The 20,192-nt window shown below is 35.4% G+C and overlaps 1 protein-coding gene across 3 annotated transcripts in view; it reads right to left on the reverse strand.

The window, feature by feature from the left end:
- LOC127861011 (nuclear envelope integral membrane protein 1-like) overlaps positions 1 to 7,426 on the reverse strand; it is a 102,231-nt gene extending 94,805 nt beyond the window's left edge. For all 3 annotated transcript variants that reach the window (XR_008040019.1, XM_052399362.1, XM_052399361.1), the window contains exons 1-2: positions 7,286 to 7,426; positions 4,415 to 4,527 (exon numbers count right to left, since the gene is read on the reverse strand). Coding sequence is in view for 2 of the 3 variants with exons in the window: in XM_052399362.1 (XP_052255322.1) it covers positions 4,415 to 4,527; positions 7,286 to 7,421 (249 nt within the window). In the remaining variant the exon portion in view is untranslated. The remainder of the gene's footprint in view (positions 1 to 4,414; positions 4,528 to 7,285) is intronic.
- Between the last annotated feature and the right edge of the window lie 12,766 nt (positions 7,427 to 20,192).

Below are 20,192 nucleotides of genomic sequence, written 5' to 3' on the forward strand. Positions count from 1 at the left end.
GAGTCATAGCGCACCAAATGATATCTTTTGACGCTGCTTTTCTTAGAGTTATATTGCACCACCAAATGTCAATAGACACATTAAAATTAAACAAGAGCTGTCTCCATTGGAAGACATATGCCCCCAAAACATGCTTTTTCGAAACCTATACGCAGATTTCAAAACCTAAACGCGGACCCTAAGTTCAAGGTCAAAGGGGTCAAAATGTGTGCGCGTATGGTAAGGCTTTGTCCATATACACATGCATACCAAATATGAAGGTTACATCTGCATTGACATAGAAATTATGAGCATTTTTCGAAACCTACACGCAAAAGTGTGACGGACAGACAAACTGACGGACAGTGCGACTGCTACATGTATACGCCAGTCTAAAGAGGCATAAAACAAGAGCTGTCCGAGGACAACGCGCTCGACTATTCGAGTGCTTGACAGTATAATGTAAGCCATCATGGGGAAATTGTTCATATTCAATAATTAAAAAATAAAAAAAGGAAAAAATAAAAATAAAAAAATTGGGGGGGGGGGGGGGGGGAGGGAGGTATAATGTGGGGTGTGGTCATTTATTAGATGATATTTCATAAATAAAAAAAGGAAAAAAACAATGCCCCCTACTGCCCAGCTTTGAAATTAAATTTATATTTATCATTTGGCAGGTATAGCAATCATCTCCCTTTAAAGCATATTATTTCCCTTGGATTTTGTCCAATCCAACCAGGGGGGGGGGGGAACATCTGACTGACAACCAAGGTCTTTGGTTTAACAAAGAGATCAAAGCCAGAGTTCATCATGTACCTATAGACGTAAGTCCACAGGTATGTAATCAATCCTTCTATTCACAAATTAGTACAATAAAGAAATGATAATTATCACGGCGTGTCATCACGCGCGCCACCTCTTTTTTGCGATGCATTAATAAATGAGCCAATGCAACTTCCAAGGTGGCGCTCAGGTCCGGATGTTTTGAAATTTCATGGACAACTTTACAGGGTGATTAGGTTTAATATGTTTGTACAACATATTTCGCCTTATTTTTAAAATCTCGTAATGTAGTGCGATTCAGCGAAGATTGAGTCGTCTAAAAATGTACAGACACGTGCATTCTCAACCCATTTAAAAACGTGAGAACCTTTATAAGCTGTGGCATGGTGGAGTTTAAAAAGCATTCCGATGAGTTTTTCATGTGTGACGAGAAAATATCCACCCAATTAAATCGCCAACGGCATCAAACGATTGCGTACAACATACATAAGATGCTGCATGCACAAAAATATTGGCTTCTTGCCGACGTAGTAGATAATTTTGTAGTTTTCCAAAAGAGATGGAGCCAATGCTTAGGAGGTGGCGCTAATGATAGGAGGTGGCGCCAATGCAGGATGTTATCAATTAACAGTCGTATCGCAATGACATTATCACATGACGCAGATTTGATAGAAAATGATATTTGTTATATTAAATTTATTTTTCAACGTACATACGAAGGCCCAAATCTTTACAGAACATAAACACAATATGTTATAAATATAATGTAGTTTTTAAATATATAAGTGATCAACTCAATTAAGAAGTCACCAACATGAATAAAACATATTGTACGGTGTATACCAACAATTTGTAATACTCAATCAAACCAATAACTTAATGTTCAATATTATCAAAATATTTCATCGGCATCAATATTTGTTTACAGTATGAAAGTTCACGAAATAAGTATAAGATAACACTTCTTCTTGAAACTATGATTTGTGGCCGTTAATCCGAATGCTTAATTTACTAAAACACCAAGGTCAACAAATCTTAATTAGGCTCAGTTATGTTGTTTTTCCCAACTATTAACTCCAAAAAATGAAGATAGCTCGGTCTTTTTCCGTTAACATATTTGTATAAATCATGTTAAATGTTGTTATATTACAAAGACAATCGTTTAAATCCATCAATACATCATTAGAAAACTAAAACTACTTTTCTAATTAAAACGCACGCGACTTAAATGTGCTGAAGTAGTCAACTTACAAAAATAATGTAAGTCCTGTAAGCGTAATAGAAACCATAGCATAAAATATTTCACTTCAAATTAGCTATAAATGCGCATTGGCGCCACCTCCTAATCTGAGCGCCACCTCCTTGTCATTGGCTCCATCTCTTTTTGAAAAATATAAATTTATCTATTAGATCGGCTAGAAGCCGACGTTTTTGTGCACGCATTAACTTGTACAGGTTCAAAGCAATCGTTTTATGTAATGAGCGATTTAATTGGCAGGGAATTTGCTCGTCCAAAAGGCAAAAGACATCTATTTGCATTTACGAATTCTACCATGCCACAACTTATAATGGTCCTCACGTTTCCAAATGGGTTGTGATTGAATGTTTCTGTACATTTTTAGATGAATTTATAATCGCTGAATTGCACTACATTTGCCGATTTGTTAAAATACTGCGAAATGTCTTGAAAATCATATGAAACCTAATCACCCTGTAAACTTATCCGTTAAATTTCAAAACATCCGGACCTGAGCGCCACCTCGGAAGTTGCATTGGCTCATTTATTAATGCATCTCAAAAAAGAGGTGGCGCGCGTGATTAACGGCCGTGATTATATCATTAAAAAAAGACCTTTGACAAATCATTCATTTGAGTTATATATAATCCAAATAATAAATCTGTACAGTTACTGTGAAAAGAAGTTAAATTCTTGGTAAGGAAATATATAATATGAGATTTATAATTACATAAATTACTTTCGTTTGAAAATAATTGTCTCTAACAGATCTCTAATTTTAGTAGCAAATAATTAAAAACCGCTCTCTATTTTTAGTAGCAAACAAGGGCTGTTTGTAAAACATGCATGTCCCCCATATGGGCTGTCCGTTGTAGTAGCAGCCATTGTGTGAATACGTTTTATGTCACTGTGACCTTGACCTTTGACCTAGTGACATGAAAATCAATAGGGGTGATCTGTGAGTCATGACCAATCTACATATAAAGTTTCATGATCCTAGGCATAAGCGTTATTGAGCTATCATCCGGAAACAATTTTATTGTTTCGGGTCACTGTGACCTCGACCTTTGACCTAGTGACCTGAAAATCAATATGGGTCATCTGCGAGTCATGATCAATGTACCTATGAAGTTTCATGATCCTAGGCGTAAGCATCCTTGAGTTATCATCCGAAAACCATTTTACTATTTTGGGTCACCGTGATCCGGACCTTTGACCTTGTGACCTCAAAATCAATTGGGGTCATCTGCGAGTCATTATCAATCTACCTATGAAGTTTCATGATCCTAGGAGTATGCGTTCTTGAGTTATCATCCGAAAACCATTTTACTATTTCGGGTCACTGTGACCTTGACCTTTGACCTAGTAACCTCATAATCAATAGGGGTCATCTGAGAGTCATGATCAATCTACCTATGAAGTTTCATGATCCTAGGAGTATGCGTTATTATCATCCGAAAACCATTTTACTATTTTGGGTCACTGTGGTCTTGAACTTTGACCTAGTGACCGCAAAATCAATAGGGGTCATCTGTGAGTCATGATCAATCTACCTATGAAGTTTCATGATCCTAGGCTTATGTGTTCTTGAGTTATCATCCGAAAACCATTTTACTATTTTGGGTCACCTTGACCTTTGACCTAGTGACCTCAAAATCAATAGGGGTCATCTGCGAGTCATGATCAATCTACCTGTAATATGTAATAGTTATGATATTATCAATTAAATCTACTTACATATGTTTTATTAACTCCAGATACCTGCTAACAATCCATTGTTTATCACAATTCAGAAATTTTAATCCAAAAATACGCTCCATGTTTGTTTACTATGACGCTGTCAGCCAGCTGTGTAGGAATACGACCTACATTTTCAATATAATTTGTTTTTCCTAACTATTGTTCTCCAAAATTAATGGTTTTGACTTGTATTTTTAATCTAAGGATGCATTTGTGTATTGCATTTGGTAAAGTTATGTTCCAGTTGCAAATGTTTGGAACTATTTTGTTACGTGTAGAAAGCCTATGCATCGTATAGTTTCATGTTTCCATTGTTTTATTAAAATAAACACAAAACTTAACCAAATTTTCAATTTTCTAAGTATAAAAAGGGCACATAATTCTGTCAAAATGCACGCCAGAGTTATCTAACTTTGCCTGCCCAGTCCCCTCATGATAGTAAGTAAGTGTGCCAAGTTTGAATGCAATAGCATTGATACTTTCTGAGAAAAGTGGACCTAAACGCAAAACTTAACTGGACACGGACGCCAACGCCAAGGTGATGACAATAGCTCATAATTTTTTTTCAAAATATAGATGAGCTTAAAATCCTGTGGAAAGCACTGACCCTGGCATTGAGGGAATTATGAACATACAGACAGACCAGATGCTGGGTGCACATAAAAACATGCTTACCACTGGGTTTGCTAATATATAGAGGTAGCTCCTTTCTACACCCTGGAAACAAAGAGTGGCAGTCGGTCTTTTGGGTTGAATAACTCTGACATTTTCCCTGCTAAGGTCATAACCTGAAAATAACAAGTCAGTGCATGAAGAATACAAGAAAATTTCCAGACTAAAATGCTATACATGGCTTTTTTGGCTCATATATTGCAAACCAGGAGCAAAAATAAACATGTGCTCAAGATAAAATTCAATTATTTGGGATGGAATTACAGACTCACTTTGTATCTGCCTATTTGAAATTGTGTAATTGTATTTGTGCATATTATACCCACCCCCTAAAATGTTCACAACAGATTTATGTGATTTGGATAAGTGGTCAAGGTGGGGATAAACAAACTGGAATTCATGTTTAATCCTGTTCTAAGTGGCTATTGTTCAATATCTGATATTGCAAAATATTTAACGAATTCCAGTAATTTTTCAGAAAGAATTAACTTATTTATTGTAAGGTTTCAACATATACTATTTCTATACAGGCCTTTTCAGCTCCATTTTGGGAAAATGGCACACTGAAATTTTGAGAATTTAGAGTCGGGGGAAAAAAAACATTTTGGAAAAAAATAATAATGGCAAAACTGGCTCAATTGGGAAAAATAATTGCATGTAAAAGGTGTTTCTTATATTTCAAAGGAGCCGTTTACTGGTAAATAACGGCTATTTTGATAATATATTATTAAAATTTTACAAAATATTATGAACATTTGTGATAAGTGCAGGGTTTTACAATGTATATCTGATTTTGGGGAAAGAGCCTGGCCTTTTTTGAGGGGAAAAAAATTGCACGAAACCCTGGATTTTGGGGAAAATAAGGAATGTCTTAAATAATCAAATGAACATATTTTACTGTTTTTAAAACAAATTGAAGCAACATAAAATTTATTTATGCAGTATTTTTCTATTTTCTACACTGGATCAGGTTAACTTATATAGTTAAAGGTTTACCAAAAAAAAAAAAAATGGAATTGGGAAAAAAAATTCAATTGGGAAAAAAACAACAAGATTTGCATTGGGAATGGGGCTGAAATTCAGACCTATGGCATAGGGCAGAAAAGGCCTGCTATAATGCATTATGATTGCTTGTTTAACCTTGACATTAGGGTGAGAAACCATTTTCGCAGCATCTATTTTGTTATTAGTTATTAAATCACATCATTAGGATGAAACAGTCCTATATTTCTCATTGCTTTATAATATACCGGTATATTCTCCATAATATTTCTAAAAAAGTGGAAATTGGGAAAGGCAATAAAATTCTAATTTTATTTTAATTTCATCATTGGGTTCCAGTGTTTTTTTTCGTTCAAATTTGGGTTCGGTAAGAGGACCCATTCCCAATGAAAAAAGTATATATTTTTCCCAGAATGGGACCTAAAAGTTCCAATTGAAGGACCTAAAAATTCCAATTGAAGTTTTCCAAAAAAATATTTTTATTTTAATAAGTATATAAACATGTTAATTATCTCAAATTCAAGTTATAGAAGTTGAACCTTAAAATATATCATATTGAAATCATTATTATTATCAATTTCATGAACCTTAAAATATATCATATTGAAATCACTATTATTATCAATTTCAAAGTATTTGTATGCATAAAAACAACAACATAAGTTTCCCAAATTTACTCAAAAGAACACGATATTTCCCAATTTAAAGGGTGCCGGCCCCATTCCCAAAATGGTGAAAAAAAAAACACTGGGTTCTTACACCATGAAAACATACAATTAAAAATTTAGACAATAGTATGCATGAAAAGCACAATTTCTACCAGGATAACACCCGGTTTCCATCATCAATCTCTTAAATAACTTGCCACAATTTTATTGAGGAGCAGTACTCTGTAGGAACCGATTAGTGTGCTTGGTATGACAATGCCTACACACTGCAATAAAACACTGAAAATATCAATTGATAGTGATATGAGTTATTCACGCTCAAATAATTCACAGCTGGACCCATCTTCAGTACTTTGGGGCCATAAAACTTATACTGTGTAAACAATTACGGGTATTGTGATGGTTTTTATAGTAATAAGAGACTCTTTTGCAATGCTAGTTCACTCTAGGGAAAATATCAGAGAAAAAAATGGCCAAGATCAGTGATTCAGAGATTCATAGTTTGCATGTTCACTTGCTACTACACGCATGGGCAGTGACAGGGAACCAGAATAAATAATTTCTGACTCTTTTGTTTTGTCTATGTGTTCAAGCAGAATGATTTGTGCCACATTTTCTGGATGCACAAAAGTTCGGACATTCTGAACTTGCAAAACGAATAAGGAAATAAAACGATTTTTTATTTCAAAGATGATTTTAAAGGAGTCCAACGGACTCCCCAGACACAAAACAAGGAGTCCGAGTCTCATTTAAAGGAGTCTCGGACTCCCGTTAGTGTCGAACGCTGATGATCATGTAAAACCAAGGATTTGTCCATTCTGTTAAAGAAAATGTTTAGCAAGGGAATGCTACCATTTAAATCAGATACGGCCTAGATTGGATATCTTCTGTATGGATGGGTACTTTTGCCTTAAGGAATATTTTGTGTGACTAATTTATTTTTGACTTTGAGGCAAAATTTGTGGGTGTGAATAAACAAATCCTTTTGATAAATAACTTTTTCTTTTTAATAAGCAGTATTTTTTAATGTGTATGCATGACGGATTAGAATTAACGTCCATAATCAATTATCGAAAAACTATTTTAAAAACGATCGCCTCGGTAAATTTAAAGGCGAGTTTTCGTTTCTCTTATGACATTTCCGCACATCGCGAAAACGCATGATACTTTACAATATCAGAACAGCCAGTAGATGACTACTCACAGTGTGAAGATAGTAAACATTCGTTAGGTTCTGATGATGCAGTGCCTGGACTTACAATCGATAAGATAAGCCAAAATAACGACGAATGCACATAAATCGAAATTGGTAAATTTGTAAACACTCTTCTTAGCGCCATTGTTAATCTCGAATATTCATTTCGAAAGTAGACATTAAACAAAACGATTGACACTCATATAGAACATGCCGAAATGTTAACAGAAAATTTAAATCATTGTAAAAAATGGAAAACGTAGTAAAATTAGTAGTTTTACAACAACAAAAATTACTGTACATTTTTATAAAGAGTATAGCTGAAAGTACGGTATTCGTTGTGCAAAACACGATGCCATTACTAGTTGATTGATGATATCGCTATGGGCTGTACAATATTTTCATGTAGTGACGTATATTGTATTACTAAAGTTGCACGAGGAACATTCTGACAGAATGACGCTGATCATGGGTTGTGCCTGTAAAATAAAAAAATAGATGCGGTAATGAAAATCGATCAGTATGATATTCCCACGGCGCCGTCCATAAAGTACGTCACGCTTGAATCGGGGAAAGTGTGACAGTTTGTGACATGTGGGATATGGGGTCAAACAATATGTTCCGTCACACATTTATTTGTTTAAATTCTATTTCTAAGTTATTCTTATTTAATTTTAGTGGAATTTAATAGCTTTAAAAATAATTTTCAAACTTTACATGAAAAATAACGTTTGAACTTGTTTTATGTCAAAAAAGCATGAACTGGGGAGCGCCTGAACTGGGTATCTCCTGAATGTGTTGTTCACGATTCCTCGTATGCTTGTAAATATATGCTTGTAAGCATAGACTATATATCTTTTGGTACCAAATTTTGTCTGTTGGAGTATTTAGTACCTGTAGGTATACTTGTGACCCAACTTACTTGTAAATCATATGTATGTATTTGGAAGTTTCTAAATGGTCAGCATGTAATATCTCAGCACTCCTACCTGACAAACTTGCTCGTTTTTACATATTCTAGTTACCTGTGATTTTTTTTATATATAAATATTTTTTAAACATTGAATTTAATGCTTTAAACAACAATACATTATATTCATTTACTTCAAATTACAACAGTCTTGACTTTTCAATATGATATGCCATTCGAGAATGCCTACGGTCAAAGACGTCATATTCGTTCGCATTGGTAGAGAACATCAGTGACAATCGAAAGAACGTTAAACTTTAAGCGCTATGTCTTCCAAGTGCACGACGAAATTGTCAGTGAGGCAAAGAATTTACAAAGTTCACGGATATTCGAGCTTGTGTTTGCATTTAGAATTTAAAAAATCCCCTGTTAAAATATTTACTGTCATCTCATATACTGACTTACTAATAATAACACGATATAAATGATGTTTATCACATACGTTTTTTTGTATAAACTCTGCATAATCAGGTTTCTTGTACGCTTCAATTCAGCACTTAATTACTTCATAATTTTTTATGTGCAACATTTTTATTTTTACATATATCTACTTATATTCAACATTTATTTAGTTTGTATGGTAAAAGCTTTTTTTTGTTGTACAATACTTAAAATATAACACAATAAGATTTGTATATGAATGCATGTTGAAAGTGCGGTTATTCTATTTATGTACCCATCAAGTACCTGTACATGAAAACTTTGTTTATTACATTCTTAATACGTTATTAAAATCTTCGTATTTTTTTACGCATGTAATATTCTATAGAAAAAATGCACTGAAAAAAGAATATAAAAATCGCTTGTTTTAGGTTTTAGTTATTACATTATGGTTCAGTTAAAAAAAGTCAATAGTATATTAAACTGGGCCAAATGTGTTCTATGGCTGGATATCACATCGGTTTAAGGTCCAAATTTGTTTTGACATTGACAGTTCAAAGGGCGTAACCCCAGTATTATTTTTTTATGAATTTATTTCATGTTGTGTATTCTATGTGACCAATTTTGTATGTTCTCGATCAAGTGATTTTTGATGGTTCAAGTGCGAGGTTTTGCTAGCCATTCGACCGGTCTAATGCCCCAATTCCTTGCAGAGCAAGGCGGTGTCACCAACGTTTATCCGTTAACTAATCTTTTGTTTGATGTATTTCGATAACAGAACGTTCCCTTGACCCCCCTTTCCGTAAGAGAACTCCCTGTTCACGAGTACTCCTTCCTATCATGCTTATCACTTATGGCAAGTTATTTGAAAATCAACCAATGCGGAACATATGTATGCTCTGGTCAATTTCAATTTGCTTGCCCGCCACTCGCTCTGGTGTTTATATAATACTGCTGTTTTTTAATCTTCGTATCAAAAGGCATACATGTGATTATGCAGCGAACATGAGATTGAGGTTCGAAAATTCGGCTTTTGAGTGTGATTTTGACCTTGATTGACGAGTGACTTATCCATGCCTTCTGCACATCGTCCAAATACTTAGTAAGCAGTTGTGCCCAGTTTCATTGACGGATGGACGGACGAAGGGTATCCCAATAAATTAATAGTTGGGTAGGAAACTGTGGGTCGGGAAATCTTAAACAAACATGTTTTGTAGACGGCGTAGTGTAGTTTATTGTCCCCTACCGGTTTCACAGGACGGGACTTATGGTTTTCGCTCTGTGCGTCTTTCTGTCTGTCTATGAGTCTGTCACATTTTTCTTGATCCTGCGATAACTTTAAAAGTTCTTAATATTTTTTTCATGAAACTTAAACAATGGAAAGACGGCAATATGGACAATATGCACGTCATTTCATTTTGTTCCTTCGTCCAAAATGCTGGTTGCTATGGCATCAAATAGACTAGAAATACTGCTGAAAATGGATCCTGGGATAACTTTTAAAGTTCTTCATATTTTTTCAATAAACTTGAAGCATGAATAGATGGTAATATAGATTTTTTGCACGTAATTTCATTTAGTTATCACGTCAAAAAGTCTGGTTGCTATGGCAACAAATATATATATGTAAATCTGACAATGGTGGAATTACTGACAATGGTGGAGCCGGTAGGGGACATATATTGCTTGGCAATAGTCTTGTTACATTTGGTTTTAACAATACACTATTATCAAAAGTTCGTTAGTTTTCTCTAAATTGTATGGCATCGCTCTGTCGTTGGTGTCAAAATAATAAGACATTTTCATTGCGTATCTCAAAATAGCCAGCTGTCATAATGCATTTGTTAACGCCTTTGTCGATTTAGTAAACGTTTATGTTTTACAAGTTTATATTACCAATATTCCGTTTTATTCGCATTATTGCATGGTATCGCTCAAACGTTTTTGTCAAAACTATTACATATACGACAATATTAAAACGAGGGTATACGATTTTGTCAAATATTTATGAATTCATGAAAAATATGAAAAAAAATATTATACATATATTTCAATATAAATTAAAATAAAAGTAAAGAAGAACATGTGTCGAAAAATGCGAATTAAGCCATATATGTAATTCTCAAAGCGAAAATGTCTGAACAGTCGAATTCGCCAGCATGTATATCATGCATGAACGATGTGAATCTAAGTTTAGTTTTAGTGCAGATTCGTTCACAGACATAATTTTGTTTTACGGATCATTTTAATTTCCTTCAACGATATCTTTTTACACGACACACGAACACAAAACCCGATCCATATAAAAAGACGAATGCTTCGGTTATTGTAAGAAAATATGTACGAAATATCTTCGTTACAATCGGCTCTGGGCGCTACTTTGTCATTGCTCCATTTTATGAAATGCATCTTCAATGTATAATTTTTATTGACTATTTTGTGTTATAGAAACACATTTTTAGCAATATAATATAATTTAACACATATAAAAATCTCGCCTTAATGCGACACCTGCGTCAACCAACAGCTGCCTTCAGCAGCCCACTAAGAAACTTCCCTTGCCATGAACTTAAAGATGTCTTCGTCTATAAATTGGTTCTTGTCATCAAACACTTTGTCATTAACTGTTTATTACGCATAATTATGAAAATATTATTTTTAATTCACTACATATTTATATCCATGGCTGATTCCAAACACAATTTATACTATTCCACAACAGTTATAACCATCGATGTGTTTTTGGATTCCACATGCAAATAAAAGCTGCAGAATTACATTTTAATATATCATTATATTATTTTCAAAAAGTAACGCCATTACTTAATGTAACATGAAAATTGATTAAACAAGAATGATAGTCTTATTTCAAAACATTTATGATCTTTGATTAACTCCAGGAGAGCCAACATATTATGTTATATCATTAAATACTTGTCAGAAGACGCAAAAGCTAGGGGTGTATATTAAATGAACTAAAATGACGGCTTACGGCGCAAATAACAATTTAATTGTACATATAACAAATGTATATCTTTAGAGGCCTATATTTATAAATGAGTATACAATTAAAGTGATACTTTGTGTTTTTTTAACAACAATGTTATACACATTTAATGATAAACATATTTTGTGGCATCAATTACTGCGCAATTTATAAATGTTGACTTATTGACCGTTCCAAGGCGGGGACCCCAGCTTTATTCTTATTTGGGTTTATGTTGTTTTGTATTGTGCGGTATTGTGCTGTTTTGTACTGTTGGGTAATCGATCACTTTCCTTAAATAAAGGACCAACTAATTGTTTATAATAAGAATTGAATACTGCTCCAGCAGCTGGAGTTTTACTTCTTTATATTAACATTGAAGTTGCTGAAATGGTTCAGGTCCTAACATAAATTTGCGCCAGTGATCGACCCAATTTTATTTAAAGTGATTGTTTGTCTCAATTATATGGTTTCATTGCCATGTCCACCCAAAGTCTTTGGCCACATATGTGTAATCATCTGTCTTATCCATACATTAACACAATTTTGTTGGGTGAACGAAAAAATATATATATTATAATCTTGAAAGTCCAGTTTTCCCATAGTAATATTTTAATATAACATTACTTTTCTGGCGTTTAAATTAATTTGTAAAAAGGCAGCTGGAACACATCGATTTACGTCACGTTAATGACGATATTCACAAATATAGTTCGTCGCGCATAACATTGTTTCCACGAAAGATGCTCGTAAGACGTCAGTTAACGATTTCGTTTTAAGAAGTTTTATAGTATGTTGCACCTTGATTTCTTTATAATGTAGAAATTACCAATATGAACATTAGAAAATATAAACTTAATAAGTATAACTGTTGATAGGCTACTTTTCGTTTGACATACCACTCACAGCTAGCAGTGCGTCAAGAAAACATAATGATTGCAAGAGTACACTCCACAACATGAGACAAGATTGCGATGATTCTTTCCGCAACTTTGGTGCACGTCTGAAAGGACAGGATGACATTTGCAAATTTGTGATCGACTGTAACAATTGTGCCGCCAAATTTAATTACACTGAAGAAATCATGCGTGGTGTTCTCACAAGAGGTGTTGCTGACCCTGACATTCAACTTGACTTACTTGGTGATAAAAACCAGAACATGTCGCTAGAGGAAGCGTAAGCCAATTAAGCAGGAAAAGGGTCAGCTTCGAGACTTTTAGACTCCCATGCTGTTGAAGCAACCACCACTTACAAGAAGCAGCAACAGTCTAGCAGAGACACCCAAGAAGCTTGCTCCTACTGTGGCAAACGTGACCACGGAAAGAAAAGAAGTGCACAGGAACGCATGACTCAGTGCAACGCTTATGGCCACAGGTGTGACCAATGCAGACGTGAACACCACTTTGAAAGTGTGTGCCGTAGTGTGGACAGTCCAAAGAGCCATTCACACACTCAGCCTAAAAACTTTGACAAGGAAAGTGCTCTGTTTGACACATTATGTACTGTATAATCCTCTCAAATACAACATCAGGATATGAACACTGTAAACAATAATAAACAGCATTCCGCTTGATCATTATGTCTCTGACAACCTGTCTGACACTTGGATTCGCAGAAGCTCTAAGCCTCAACCATTCGTAAAAGTGTCTATACAGGCTCTTCCAGAGGACTACTTGGCACTTGGCATCAATCTTCCCAAACCGTCTCTAGCTACAGTGAAACCGACCATGGCTGATACCGGATGCCAGAGCTGCCTTGCCGGTCTCAAAGTTGTACATCGCCATGGGTTACGTGAATCTGACCTCATCCCTGTAACAATTCGCATGCACACAGCGAACAATGATGGCAATTATGCCCTATTACTGCGGATGTCGAGCAAGTACTCTAGTTGTCAAGTAGTTGAAACCAGGTAGATGGCATATGTTACCGAAGCCTTTATCAATCTTGGTATGATCACAGACAACTCTCTGGAAATACATGCCCAACAACAATACAGTTCAGCAGCATTGAATGGTGAAGGCAATGTTCCATGTGGATGCCCTTCCCTATAACTACCGCTCCACTTGGTACATAACGTCTCTTCATATCAGCTTCCAACAGTGCAATCGTAGTGCACCACAAAATCCTAGCGCACCACTAGTACCTCAATTAAGTCCAGAGTATCCATCCAGTGTCTATGTGCTGACTATTTCAGCTACTACCAAGGGCATCATTTCCGTGTTGCAATGGACCGTTATTCCAACTGGCCTTTTGTACAGCAGTCAACTAACGGAGCAGAAGGACTGATCACATACAGTGTATATCAGACGTATCTTTGTGACATATGGAATACCAGATGAACTTGCCTCTGATGGTGGCCCTGAATTCACTGCTGCAGCCACACGTCAATGTCTGAGTGATTGGGGTGTACCTCATCGCCTATCCTTCGTAGCCTTCCAACACAGCAACTGTAGGGCCGAAATTGGTGTAAAGACAGTGAAGCGTCTCCTTATGGATAACACTTCCACTGGTGACATAAACACAGATGCCTTCCAACGTGCAATGCTTCAGTGCAGAAACACACAAGACAGGGATATCAAACTCTCTCCAACCATGTGCATATTTGGCCGTCCCATTTGAAACTTAATAACAATTCAACCTGGCAAGTATACACCTCATGAAACTTGGTTAAGGACATCACTGGCCCGTAGAGAAGCCTTGCGAACCAGACACATGCGGTGTGCAGAAAAACTGTCAGAGATTTCCACCTCAGCTGTGGGCGATAATGTTCGCCTGCAAAACCAGATTGGACTCTATCCTCGCAAGTGGGACAAGACTGGAGTGGTAATTGTAATAAGTTCGCCGATTTGACCAGTATGTGGTACGATTTGATGGCTCAAGACGGGTAACCCTTCGCAATAGGAAGTTCCTGCGGAAGTATTTCCCCGTTTAACTACATCCACGATGGTTGTCCAGTTATATTGACCTAGCACTCAGACTACCTGCAGCTACAGCTGAAAAATCTGACAGGACACTCCATAACACCAGCAGTGGTCCCAACACATGCATCCAGATCTACGCCGACTGCAACCAACACTGGGATCCCAACACACTCTGCTCCTCAATTTGCTGTGTCACCCAGTACGGTAACGCCAAGTAGCAGTGAAACACCCAGCCGAGGTAACCTGCAGCAGAGTCGTCGTCAGCTAGCCAATACTGAGCCTCCTAGTCCTGACATAGTTGACATTAAGGCATGTGATTAAAAAAAACACAAGCAAATATCATATTATACACAGTGGTCTTATTATAAATAATAAATAATATGATACAAAATCCCCCCCCCAGATACTACTCGTACCTTTCATGGCCCTATTCCATTACGAAAACAAGCCCACGATTCGCTACGATTTCTCACATTTATTGAATCGGGAAGACTCGTGACAGTCTGCGATTCAGTTACGACAGTGGTACGATTAAGTTACGAAGAATCGTGGTGTTCGGATGAAGTCTTGCGAATAGGGTGGCGAATTCACTACGATGTGTAAGAATCTACTGCGACTGTACTACGAACGATGAAGATCGGTCACGACTAAGCTAGGACCTCACCGAACGCACTCATGAATTCGGCGCCAATATCTACTGATATTGATTATAACACAGCACGCGACATGTTTTCTATAGACAAAGAAGGAAATAAAGTGTGGGTTATTCTGCAATAAATTATGGGCGGGGCTTAATGTTTCGAAAATAGTACCGAATAAATAAATAAAATATTGCAGTAAAATGCACGTGCTTAAATCCCGCTCTTAAAGAAATGTAAAAAATGTAGCACGTATATAAATGTAATGAAACAACCAATTGTATATTTGGTGGTAAGTGGCATGACCACGCTTGCTAAGAATTTGTTTGTTAAGAAACGTAATTAAGAAAACATTTATAGCATGTCAGCTTTTAAGAAGAATTAACACATGTGACGTCATTTAGTTTCTATGAGTGCTGTTCTCAATGAACGTGACGTAATTTGCAAAATATTTATGGATGAAAACGACGTCAAATGTTTGTACAATTCAATGACGTCACTAAATAGTGAATCTGTACTAAGAAGGGCGGAGTATTGAAAAATATTGTTCACGTCCAAAAGCTTGAAGCAAATCAATCAGAATCGTGTAAGAATAGATATAATATTTTTCTATGATGGCTTGTTGTCGAATAACCCACAGTAAGGAGTATAGATTCGTGTTATCAAAGCACTCGTGCTCCGCATTCGTGATTTAATTCCTACGCATCTATACTCCTTACTGTGGGTTATTCGACAACAAAACATGATGGAAAAATATTATTTCTTTATCATTCTTTACAAAATCGTAACTGTTTCGTAACTAAATCGCGAGAATCTTAGCGGGCTCGCAACTCAATCGGGGTGAACTCTTGAGAGTCTTGACAAAGTCGTAAATTATTGGTAGACAGATCACATGATTACCGATTCCCCGATTGAGTCACGAATAACCTAAGATTCCATTACGACGCCCAAGAACGCACTACGACACTGTTACGAGTCAACTGCCATTAAATTCAGTCTTGGAGGTCTTGGTCAAATTTTAAACACGTTTAAAAACTGGCCGCGATTTTTTGGGAGCTCACGACTCGCCCGCGACTAGCTACGAATGAGTTAGGACCTACGCCGATTGAGTTACGAATGTCTCCGACCTCAAAATATTGGAAATCGGGACAAATCGTGGGGAATCGGGTCGTAGTGGAATACCCCTATAAGGTGATGCTGAAAAGAATGTACTCTTTGGTTTTCTCTTTTTTTAATGACGTTTTAACTTCCTAAAGCAACACACGACATGTTGCTACAAACATGAACAGTGAAATTTCAGGTAGACCATGCAGCCGTAGAGAAACCTTATTATAGCATGGGCCCTTTATTTCTGAAAAAGAACCTATTGCCAACCGTTGGCACAAGACAAACACATACACACAAACTTATAAAAATAATTAAAGCTGGGATCACAGCCTTGAAATGATCAATGCCGAGCATTTGTGGTTTTAATAGGTTTCATGAAGCTCCAAACAACACACTTGACCCATAGTTATGTACAAAACAATTCCGTGGTTGTAAACATTAAGCCTTATAGACCAGTTGACGAGTGACGTCACGCGCACCTGCAAATATTAGACTCCGCCCACTGGTTGGCAAAAAGAGGTGAAATTCATATAAGCGCATATAGAGAAGGTTGAAATAATCATCGTTTTTATTAATAATCATGCACAATATCAAATATAATTTTTCTAACTATGTCTGAATAAAACATAAGCGTGCAAGGAAATGCATTATTGGAACGATTATATTGATGTTATTATTTGTTTTCACTATAAACGAACTCGGGAGTGGAACACAATATACGAGCTCGGTATGTGGTTACCATAAAAATCTCTACTTGGCACATGTTCGCGACCATTTCTAAGATAAAAAATTATCAGATATTGAAATGCTTTCAGAATAAATCAAATATAATGAACGAACACGAATAAGGACTTAAACAAACAGTAAATATAGATCGACTTTATGTTCGCAACATATAGTAACTGATTTGAACATTTATGCCTGTAGAAACTTACCTTAGTATACATTAGATAAATTCTCTTGATAAATGTAATTGTTTTTATTTAATGATTCACACACATTTTGACACTCTTTGATTCAGCGTTTTTACCCGGTGTTTTATTGCATCTTCGTTCATCATAAACCGACTATCTCGTTATCATCGGATACTGTCCAAACAATTACAAAGAACACATGTTGTCATAAATCCAGGGACCTATTCTTGGGTCCCTGCAAAACCACATGTGGCATACAAGTGTCTGGTCATTATATACAATTCATTATACCTCCATGTCATCTCTTGGCATATTGAGCGATCATCTAAGCAAAAGTGTCAAGCCAAAATACGAAAAAGTTGCTTAAATAAAATATTTTAACATATTAAAAAATGAAGATATTTGTCCGAAATGTATAAACAGGAACTAGTGTGTATATATATATATTTAGTTTAGTTGATCATAATAATATCGTGTTAAATAACTATACATTAAAAATATTGTGCAATTTCACTGCTACACAATTGGCGTTTTTAACGAGTACTGGCAAATGTAAACACGGCTATTACGTGTTAAGATTGTACGTATGTTACTATAGTGTACGAAACGACATCATGAAAACAAGCAAACAACACAATGGTAAAAATAATTGCGTAAAATAAATTAATGCATATATTTATTTATCGTAAAATGCTAGATTGTTATCACTCCTTATCACCAGTAAAGAGAGTGCACGAAAAGACAGTTCAATTTGCATAATTTGCAGTTCTTGTTTTTCATATGTATGCTTAACTTTATGATATAGTCATTCTTTGAAATATAACTTATCAAACTCTTACTATCACAAAGAATACGAATGAATATTTATTGTTTTGTGGGAATGCCAGTTTTTAGTCTTCCGACCACGTTTACTATAATGTTAATAACTAATTCGTGTTTTATACAGAGGAATTATAATTTATAAATATACATTCATTGGTACTAAATATTATATGTTTGCACTATTATTTAAGAGTTTTAATGTTTATTTCGGATTTTTGTTCAACTGGTCATTAGCATCACAACATAGTCGCGAGTATTGTTCCATTTGTCTTTTGACTTCTTAAACGTGTGAAGTTGGTTTAAATTCATTTGTTTCAATGAATTAGTCCACAGATTTTCGCATTTTTGATAAATGCCATAATATGATTGAATGTAAGTTAAAGCATTTAGTGACATTTTGATAAAATACACAAAATGCGAACATGACCATTTAAGGATATCCTTAAAAATCGTCGTTCATCGTCATCTTGTTTTCCATGGTAACTTGCACTATGCAAGCTCTCCACCCTCACTGCGCATTTACCGTCATTACTCCAAATTTTCGGACACTTAAAAATATTTTTTTTTTCGTGTCCGTAAATTTAGATACGATTTTTTTTCTTTAAGTATGAATGTCCGAAAATTTGGAGACAAAAATGTTATGTGTGTTTGTCAACTATTGTATTGAAATAAAACCAATAAATAAATGTGCGATAAATTGTATTGTGGTGTACTCTCCTTTCTATGCTTTACATTAAATACAACTTCACTTATTTGCAATCTCTTATCTGAAAAGGTATATAAAACGTTATTAAAAAACAACCATACCTGAATAATCAATATGTTAACTTTTCTAATGATGTTGGGTGAAACCATTGTTTATAACCGGTATACATTGCAACCTTCCCAATAAACAAATGTTATGGTACATTGCCCTCAAAGCATTCTATGTCGGGTTTAATTACCTTAACACTCCATGATCGAATAGTCCCAGATCAGCAAAAACAAGGCAGAAATCTAGCAAAACAGTGCTGTAAAATATACTGTCCGTAAAATTGGAGTCATTAATTATGGGCGAAAACCCGAATCTCCGAAAATATAGTCACAAAAAAATTATTATTTTGGCTAAACAGGGGGATGTCCTAAAACTTGGTGTCCGAAAACTTTTCCGAAGAGTAATTACGGTATTTTGTTTGCATTTTCTGAGTATTTCCGCCAATTCTACCGAGAAAAATGCCCAATAGCGGCGGACTTAACAACTATGATTCATGGTACGTCTAATGTTACATGTATACAAGTTTTGATCGTCAAATTGAGCAAACATATCAAAAATCTCATTCGAAAGACAACACCTTACATCAGTTGTTCTTGCATTACCAGTAAACCCGTTTTGCAACTACTGTATTAAGTACATCTTCTATTCAAGATTTTCTGTACAACAACTTGATTATCACGTGCAAGCAAAAGAACAACATTTTTTTACAACAAATTAGTTCAAATGAATATTTATAGTATTGATTGTGTATAACCTTTGTTTTAAGCCCAACTCTACGTGAGATCATGCTGATGAAATATTTTTTCTGGCCATAATTTCACATTAATACGACGTGCTAGTCTTGTAAAAGAGTTGCAAGTATTTGCCCGACATGTATATAATTGTTTGCCATCGAAAGACAAATATGTGTTTTGTGTGGATGCTTGCGATGTTAAACAGATGTAGTTGGAGCTTTAGGTTAACTTTAATTCAAATGTATTATATGAAGCAGCTTAAATTACATCTATTTTAAATAACTGCTTGTTCTGTGGTAAACCATCGAGTTGCTTAATGGCAACTTAATATATGTATCCCGGAAAAAGCAACTTTTTGGAATAACCCACTAATCTGCTGCTACAAATAAACATGACCCATTTATAATCCTTTCAAGATCACACACCGTATCAACCGTTATTATTTAAAGTAAGCTATCATTGGTTGACTTAATGGACCAGCGTTGTTTGTACCGGCGTGATTAGTGGGTTTTTCTAAACTCGTGCTTTTCCGGGATCAGTCTTTTGAAATACATATATTTTTGTTTTGCTAATCTTACTTTAATTGTGACGCTATGATTTTATTTTTCATGTACACTATTGTATTCATCTTTTTGTGCTTGCCTTGCGTTGCTGTGTTTGTAAGGACTATTTCTGCCGTGTAAATAAGG

Source organism: Dreissena polymorpha, chromosome 15 (assembly GCF_020536995.1).
Source record: "Dreissena polymorpha isolate Duluth1 chromosome 15, UMN_Dpol_1.0, whole genome shotgun sequence".
Lineage (NCBI taxonomy): Eukaryota > Metazoa > Mollusca > Bivalvia > Myida > Dreissenidae > Dreissena > Dreissena polymorpha.